The 8,851-nt window shown below is 58.4% G+C and overlaps 1 protein-coding gene across 1 annotated transcript; it reads left to right on the top strand.

The window, feature by feature from the left end:
• Positions 1-396: 396 nt before the first annotated feature.
• On the top strand, positions 397-8,003 carry KIF12 (kinesin family member 12). The gene is made up of 19 exons (XM_088837759.1): positions 397-424; positions 495-560; positions 658-736; positions 891-1,018; positions 1,134-1,209; positions 1,859-1,993; positions 2,157-2,292; positions 3,236-3,327; positions 3,462-3,654; positions 4,398-4,516; positions 4,599-4,703; positions 5,301-5,403; positions 5,487-5,577; positions 5,767-5,853; positions 6,238-6,328; positions 6,400-6,498; positions 7,116-7,216; positions 7,314-7,432; positions 7,756-8,003. The coding sequence occupies exons 1-19, from the start codon at positions 399-401 to the stop codon at positions 7,854-7,856; spliced, it is 1,947 nt and encodes a 648-aa protein (XP_088693885.1). The 5' UTR covers positions 397-398; the 3' UTR covers positions 7,857-8,003.
• Positions 8,004-8,851: the final 848 nt, after the last annotated feature.

The raw sequence follows: 8,851 nt of genomic DNA, 5'->3' as shown, positions 1-8,851 counted from the left end.
AGAAATTACGAAGGGCCTGGTCCCATGCTCTGCTCAGGCTGTCTGTGTGGCCTGGGCTGAGCCCGTCCCAGTCCCGGCCTCGGTATCCCCATCTGTGCACAGAGGAGGCTGGTCTGGTGGTCCCTCCTGACGGCACTGGCCAAGGGCAAGAGATCCTCGGACTCCCGAACCCTCCAGCTCCAGACTTTTCCACCACACAGGTGGGAGTAAGGGTAAATCTTTAACTAGTTAGCCCTGGGCAGGTCGAGCCTTTCCGGATGGATGATTGCCTGGGAAAGGGGGGCGATGAGAGCGGGGGATGTAAGTGTGTATAGCCAGTCCCAGTGTGAAGGGGGAGGGTACTGGGGAGGGAAAAGAACCAGACTCGGGCGGAGCTAACTCCGTGTGCAAAGCAGGACATGGAGGAACGCGGGTCGCCCGACGGGTAAGTACAGATTTAGGCCGGATCAAGGAGCCGCTGGGACGCGGGTGGTTAACTCGAGTTGCTGCCACAGGGACCCCGCGCGGAACCTGGAGCAGGGGCCAGAGGGGCCAGAAACGCCCATCCAGGTGGTGCTCAGGTAGGTGTAGGTTGGCTCGGAGGGGTGCGGCGAGGAAGGGACTGATGGAGATTTCAGGATGGACCATCCGCCCCCTCCCCGCCTCGTCCGACCACAGGGTGCGTCCCATGAGCGCTGCCGAGCTGCGTCGAGGGGAGCAAAGCGTGCTGCACTGCTCAGGGACTCGGACTCTGCAGGTGAGGACCTCCCTCCCGCCCAAGAAAAAAAAAACAACACCTTTGGGGAACACGCCAGGTCCCTCCAGGGCCATTTCCCCCAGGCCCCGCCCTCCCCGAGCGAGCTCCGCCCTCCCGGGGTGCCCGCCCCCTTCTCTACGGCCGCCTTCCCCAGGTGAGCCCCCCGGGCGGGGGCCCGGGCGTGGCTTTCCGCTTCGGCGCGGTGCTGGACGGAGCGAGCACCCAAGAGGACGTGTTCCGCGCGTGCGGCGCGCGGCGTCTGGGCGAGCTGGCGCTGCGCGGGTGAGTGAGGCCGGGGGCCGCCCCACTCGGCACGGCCCGGCCCCGTCCCCCCTCCCTTCTCCCCCAGCCCAGGCACGCACCAGCCTCTGTACAGCCACACTCCTGCGGCCCGCAGCTTCTCCTGCACCGTCTTCACCTTCGGCCAGACCGGCTCCGGGAAGACCTACACCCTGACCGGACCCCCTCCCCAGGTGAGCCGAGCTCTGGCAGAGCCCCCGGGGGTCGGGGATCGGTGGGCGAGAAGCCTTGGGGAGCGCAGACTCCCAGAGGGAAAGGAATTGGACGATGCAGCCCAGCTCCATTTATTTGCAGGCGAGGAAAGATCGGGGAAGGTAAAGGGTCTCGGCCAATCCAGAGCACCGAGGTTCAGGTGTCCCCTTTACTTACTAGCTCTCAGGTTTTCCATCTGTAAAATGAAAGTGATAGCACTGACAGAATTAAATGAGATGTGGGTGTGGGAACTCAGCACAGTGCTCTGCTGCTGCTGCTGCTGAGTCGCTTCAGTCGTGTCCGACTCTGTGCGACCCCACAGACGGCAGCCCACCAGGCTCCCCCGTCCCTGGGATTCTCCAGGCAGGAACACTGGAGTGGGTTGCCATTTCCTTCTCCAATGCGTGAAAGTGAAAAGTGAAAGTGAAGTCGCTCAGTCCTGTCCAACTCTTAGCAACCCCATGGACTGCAGCCTACCAGGCTCCTCTGTCCATGGGATTTTCCAAGCAAGAGAGAGTACTGGAGTGGGTTGCATTGCCTTCTCCGGGCACAGTGCTCTACAAAGAGTAATTATAACGGTGGTGGAGATGGTGGTAGCCCAGCCCCAGGCTCGGCTGTTTCTGCTCCCAGGGAGAAGGGGTGCCTGTACCCTCCAGCCTGGCTGGCATCATTCAGAGGACCTTCACCTGGCTGTTAGACCGCGTGCAGCACCTGGATGTTCCCGTCACTCTCCATGCTTCTTACCTGGAGATCTACAATGAGCAGGTGGGGGACGGGGATGGCTAGAAAAACAGCCCATAAGAAAGGGGAGGCATTTCTTTCCAAGAAAACTGGAAATAGAATAGGTGGGGGGCTGTCGACCATAAGGTCTGGGGGTGGATGAAACAAGGACTCAGGCCCCTCCTTCACCTCCAACTTCCTCTCTCAGATTCGGGACTTGCTGAGTCTGGGGGCTCCCCGGCCCCTCCCTGTTCGCTGGAACAAGACCCGGGGCTTCTATGTGGAGCAGCTGCGGGTGGTGGAGTTTGGGAGCCTGGGGGCCCTCATGGAACTTCTGCAAATGGGTGCGTGCTACTTCAAGCTGCTTTGGGATATGTGGGACGCAAGGATTTTACCTGTTTTTCACTCAGTGCTCTTGGGGTCCCAGGCAGGAGCTCTGGGTTCAGAGACAACCCTTGTGGGAGAAAAGGGCCAGCAAACCCATAATTCAGACACAAACCAAGGGTGCCCCCCACTCCTACCCCTCAGGTCTGCCTTCCAGACTCTTCCCACCCTTCTCTGCAGCACTGGGCTTCTGCCTCAGTCAAGCCTCAATTGTACCCCCTGGAGGGATCCTCCCCTTTAAGTGCATGCTTCTGCATCAAACAAAGCAAACCACATCCCTATCCCTTTCCAGACCTTTCCAGAACCCTGCGAGTGAAGGTCATACTTCTTGCATACTCAGTAGCTAAGTTGTGTCCAACTTGTTGCAACCCCATGGACTGTAGCCCTCCAGGCTCCTCTGTCCATGGGATTACCCCAGCAAGAATATTCCCTCCTTCAGGGGATCTTCCCCACCCAGGGACTGAACCTGTGAATCCTGCATTGGCAAGCGGATTCCTTACCGCCGAGCCACCTGGGAAGCCCTGGCCTAAAGGCCCTTCTGTTTCAGTTTCATTCATCCATTCATCGGCTATTTATTGAGCACCTGCCGTGGCCAGTCTCGGGGTTCCGACCGAGCGTTGTGCCACGCCTCCCAGTTGATCTCCCTCTCTGTTCACACAGCAATGTGAGAGATGTTGATATTAATAAACTGCGAATCAGGCTGACATTCTTCCCCTCAGTTCTCTCCAGTCCCCTTTTACCTGTTCAAGCTAGAACCCGATTCAACACCCATCATTCCACTCCTGCCTCTGTGCCTTTGCACCAGCTGGCCCCTCTATCAGGATGTCTTCGCTCCTTTTTTATTCATCGGTAACCACTTGCTCTTCCTACTACATCCAACTCTAGGATGTTTTTCCTCTCTAGGTCTTAGCCGCAGAAGGAGCTCTGCTCACACCCTGAACCAGGCTTCCAGCCGAAGCCATGCCCTGCTCACACTCTATATCAGCCACCAAACTGTGAGTGCCCCAGCTTGGAAAGGAGTGGCCCGGGGCCACCGAGCAAGGGTCTGCCCCTGGATGTATAAACCAACTTGGGTGTGCATGGAAGGTCATGGTGGAAACCCTTGGCCCTGTGACTTTGATGATGACAGCTCCTCCCAAGTCCCCATGGAGCTCTGATCCTCCAACCCCAGCAGATGCCTCCTGTGGACCCCAGGGAACCCCCTGCTGGGGGGAAGCTGTGCTTTGTAGACCTGGCCGGCAGTGAGAAGGTGGCAGCCACAGGGTCCCGTGGGGAGCTGATGCTTGAGGCCAACAGCATCAACCGCAGCCTGCTGGCCCTGGGTGAGATCTGAGTGGACTCACTGCCTGAGTCCTTCCTCTGTGCCTTACCCACAGCCATCCACAGTGGGGAAACCAGGGGAGTATAACTGGGAATGGAGGAGAGTTAAAGAGCTGTGATCCAGAAGCCACAGGCCTCCCTAGGGCCTCAGCTTGTTGGTGTCTCATGTTTTCCCTCATAGAACTTTGTGGATCTATAAACGCTAAGGATACAGTTGAACTCTAGTTGGGGAGGTAGAAACACTCAATGCAGAGTGTGAGCCCTCAGACATTCAACCTGACCCTTGTTGTATTTGGGAAGACTGAGGCCCAGGGAGGAAAAGGGCACTAACCTGTCTTCCCATCTCCCCACCCCCCAGGTCATTGGCCTTGAGGTCTTCAGTAGCTGGGACCTACCTTGGCCTTCCTCTCTGCATGCGTGGGGAGATGTATAGGAAACATCTCTTCATTCAGTCAATTTGTCAGACGTTTTCTAAGCCCCTCTGCCAGGCCCTTTGGTGGGCATTAGGAATCAAGGTGGGAGCCCCAGTCTGGTGGCCAAGCAGTCTGAATGGGTAATGAGATCATGTGGAAAGAGACACCCTAGGTAGGCTGCTGTCTATGGGGTCGCACAGAGTCAGACACGACTGAAGCAACTAGCAGCAGCAGAAGCAGCAGAGACATACAAGCCTGGTGGAGACCTCGCTCTGCAGCGTACCAGCTGTGTGGCCTTGGACATGGAGGGTGACCATGCTTTCCCCACCCAGGTCACTGCATCTCGCTGCTGCTGGACCCTCAGCGGAAGCAGAGCCACATCCCCTTCCGGGACAGCAAACTCACCAAGCTGCTGGCGGATTCGCTGGGGGGTCATGGGGTCACCCTCATGGTATCCACGGGAGGCTTGCAGGGAGGGCTGGGTCCTGAGGGAGGGCTCCCAGAAAGGAGCACTCAGGGGCAGTCCTCCCCAGGTGGCCTGCGTGTCCCCCTCAGCCCAGTGCCTTCCTGAGACCCTCAGCACCCTGCGATATGCAAGCCGAGCTCAGCGGGTCACCACTCGGCCACAGGCCCCCAGGGTGAGTGGAGAGAGCCACAGGCAGGGCAGAGCCACAGGCAGGGGAGGTGGTGGGCATCATCCAACAACTGGAGACTGAATCAGGGCCACTGTTGAAGTCTGGGACTGAGTCAGAGCAGGGATTAGGGTTGAAATCTTGATGACGGGGTTGTGTTTGGGCGGGGTGGGGTCGCAGCCAGGGTTCATGGGCAGGGTTAGGGTAGGCTTAGGCTTGGAGTCTGATTCGGGACACGCTTCAGGGTCTAGCCAACATCCCAGCTGGTATCATGACTAAGTCTGAGTTAAGTTGGAGTCTGATGTGGGGTCTTCTTTGGGGTCAGAATCTAGACCAAGGTCTGGACAGAACTGAGTTTGGGGTTGGACAGGGCGCAGTTTAGAGCAGGCTTTCCAGGGAGACAACCAAGGCCACATGGCACTTTGCTGCCATTAGGACAAGATGTCCCCTCCGAGTATATGTAACCTTGGGCCAGGATTCCAAGTGGGCAAGTGGAGCCTGGGCTGGATTTTAGGCTCCATTTACTCCCCTACCCCAGATCCCCTTGTTCATTGTGAAACCTGTGCATCCATAAACAGCAGCCCTGGGCCTCTTTCTCTGCAGTCCCCCAAGGCAAAGCCGCTCCAGCATTTGGAGACTGAGCTATTGCAGCTGCAGGAGGAGAGCCGTCACCTGCGGTCCCAACTGGGCCAAATGGACCCCAAGGGTATGAACTCCCTGGGGGTGGGGGTGACATGGGGATAGGCTCTGGGGCTCCTGGGGCTCCAGCTGGCTCCCTCTTCCCTGCAGCCTCTGGACTCAGTGGGGCCCGGGTGGCCTGGGCTCAGCGGAACCTCTACGGGATGCTGCAGGAGTTCATGCTGGAGAATGAGAGGCTCAGGTAGACTCCCCTAGCCCGGACTCTGTGGCCCGCCCCTTACTGCGGGGCCCCCTCTGCCAAGATGCCTCCCCTCCCTGGTCCCCTTTACCACCACCCCTGTTCCTTTTTTGTCCCCGCCTGCCTCCTGGGGCTCATACTGCGCTGCAGTGAGAAGAGCTGACTGATGCCCCCGCTGGCCCTGCCTCTCAGGAGAGAGAAGAGGCAGCTGCAGAGCAGCCGGGACCTGGCCCATGGTGAGCAGCGCATCCTGGCCCAGCAGGTCCGCGAGCTGGAGCGGTGAGCGCGACTGCCAGCTGCAGACCAGCCTTCAGGATGGAGGGCAGGTGGGAAAGGGGGTGGCTCGGTGAAACAGTCAGATCTGCCCTCTGGATCCAGACCCCCGGGGCTCCGATCCCAGCTCTGCCACCAGCTGTGTGACCTTGGGTGAGTCCGTTAACCTCTCACCACCTGGATTTTCTCTTCTGTAAAATGGAGGCGATAGAGTGCCTGCCTCCCAGGATTGTTCTAAACACCGGATGGAGTGAATTCGTATGTAAAGATCTGAGAACAGTGGCTGGCACTTAATAAGGGCTCCACGAGTGTTTGTTAAAAGCAGGACTTGGGCCCCAGGCTGGTGATAGCACTAGGGCTCCGGGCAGACAGAGCCCACCTTCTTTCCAGGCGTCTCCTCTCTGCCTGCTACCTGCAGCAGCCAGGCCCTGGCCCAGCCCCACTGTGTCCCTGTGTGACGGTGCCACCTCTCCTGTGCCACGTGAGTCACTGCCCAGCCCAGAGAAGGGAGGGGCAGGGGCATCACGGAGCCCCTGACATGACCTCTTGCAGGTCCCGCCACCCCTCTGTCCCCGCTGCCAACTCTGCCCCCTGTGCCATGCACCGCTGGCCCACTGGGCCTGCCCACGGAGGGAACTCCACCTGCCCCAGGTAGGAAAGGCCGAGGTGGAAGGAGGGAAGGCCGAGGAGAACTGGAGACCTGGATCTAGGGGTCTGTAGTCTAGAAGGCTCCAGAACTGTGGGGACTCCAGGGTCCTGGGCGGGGTCATGGCGGGAAGTGGCTGGCTTTGGGTTCTCTCTGCCCAGGGTTCGAAATAGCTGTTAACTCGCCTCTCCCTCCTTCCCGTTCTACCTTCTTTCTGGAACTTACTCTGCCGTTGGCTCATTCATTTACTCGCTTCCGCTTCACTTGTGTATGCACTGAGTGAGTGAGTCACGCATTTGCTTAATGAGTGAGCATTCACTTGTTCAGTAACTCTCCCCCAGACCCCCTGTTGGTGGCAGCCCCTGTGCTGGGCACTGAGGATTCACAGAGCAGACGCGGTTCCTGCCCTCGTGGAGTGCCTGGTCTCCAGAGAGGACTTCACAAGGACCACCCACTGCCCACAGAAAAAGGGACCCCCACCCTTTTATGCTCACCGGACATTCTTAGTGCCCCCTGGGGCAGGCCTGGCAGGGAGCGTGGTGTCACGATCAGCCCCAAGGAAATGGGGCACAGACCCAGGGCTGAGATCACCCAGCCCTGTGGACTCTGGTCTCTCCTGCAGGTGTTTGGCTCTAAGGCCCCAGGTGATGGGCCCCTGTCCACCCAGCCCCCGCCCTGGGTGCCCCCATGCTGCCCTAGCTCCGTCAAGGGCTCGAGAGAAAGGTGAGCCCAGCCCTGGGGCACTGGGGGATGACAGGTGAGGGAAAAGGCCTGGGAAATTGAAAGCTCACTTCCCAACACCCAACTCCCCCTGGCCCAGAAGTCACAGTGAGTGGACTCAGACCCAGGTTCTGGCTGAGATGCTGACCGAGGAGAAAGTGATACCCTCTGCACCTCCCCTGCCCGTGGGGCCACTGAACACATCGCCAGTGCTGAGAGGTGAAGAGGGCACAAAGGAAGGGCTGCTAGTGTTTTCTGTGACCTTGGGCTGGAACTCACCTTCAAACCTTTAGTCTTCCCATTTCTGAAATAGGGGGCAGATTAAGTGGTGAAAGTTCTACGATCTATTTCTCAAACCTGGAATTATCTTCTTGAAGCCACCTGCACTCCCAGATGTATCCTGGAGCCTGTGGTGTGCATGGCAGATGGAGTGGGCGGGGGGCCATCTGAGACTTCCCCAGAGGATGTTGGAACCCTGATGGGCCTGGGTGGGGCAGGGCCCAAGGGAGTGCTGGCCTCAAGCCTCACCGTGTGCCCTTTAGGTGGGGTTGCAGTTCCAAACCTGGCCCGGAGACTGGAGGCCCTCAGAGACCAAATCGGCACTTCCCTGAGACGTGGCCGGAGCCAGCCACCGCCTCGCTGAGGGCACACAGAGCCCTAACCAAGTCCTCCCTGCCTGCTGTGGGCAGCGTGGGAACCCAGGAGACCATCATGTAACCTTGGACTGGGCTCTGCACTCCTGGGTTTCAGTCTCTCCATCTATTAAATGGCGTAGCAGCTGCTACTCCAGTCTGAAGCTGGGCTGGGCAGAGACCAGATCCTCAGGCCTGGGCGTGGGGGCTGATGGGGCAAACTGGGGATCCAAAGGGTAGGAGCCACCCCAGACTCAGAGAAATGAGACTGGATTCAGGAGAAACCAGGCCACGGGTGATGAAATCTATGAATAAAGAGAGACATCAGCTCCAAGTCTGGTTGGTCTTATCTTCTGACTAGTCAGGCTCTGGCCCTTGGGAGAAACCCAGAGAGGAGGGACTCTTAGGGGAGGGGTCCTGAGGAAGAGGAGGCCAGGACTCCTGGCAGAGGTGACTGTCCCCTTCCCCTTCAGATCAGGAATATTTCAGGTTCTCCTGAAATAGAGGAGAACCTCCTTTTATGTGTTGCTGTTCAGTCCGTTGTGTCCGGCTCTTCGGGACCCCATGGACTGCAGCACTCCAGGCTTCCCTGTCCTTCACCATCTCCCAGAGTTTGCTCAGACTCATGTCCGTTGAGTCGATGATGCCCTCCAACCATCTCATCCTCTACCACTCCCTTCTCCTCCTGCTCTCAATCTTTCCCAACATCAGGGTCTTTTCCAGTGACTCGGCTCTTCGCTTCAGGTGGCCAGAATACTGGAGCTTCAGCTTCAGCATCAGTCCTTCCAATGAATATTCAGGGTTGAAGTCCCAGGAGGCACAGCGTGTAGCATAAGTCCTTTTGGAGGAGGTTGTCATTAGCCCTACCCATAGAGCCACTGGCTGCCCAGCCACATCCACAGATTGGAGAACAATTTTAGTTACTGTACACATTTTAATGGAACAACTACTGTGTACCACTGGGCAGGCATGGGGAGAGGGAATCGCGAGCATCTCCATGAAGGAG

This window comes from Moschus berezovskii, chromosome 7 (assembly GCF_049115385.1).
Source record: "Moschus berezovskii isolate FMDL1 chromosome 7, NW_MosBer_1.0, whole genome shotgun sequence".
NCBI lineage: Eukaryota > Metazoa > Chordata > Mammalia > Artiodactyla > Moschidae > Moschus > Moschus berezovskii.
Note: the sequence above shows the minus strand (reverse complement) of the source record. Positions and strands in the feature narration are given on the sequence as shown.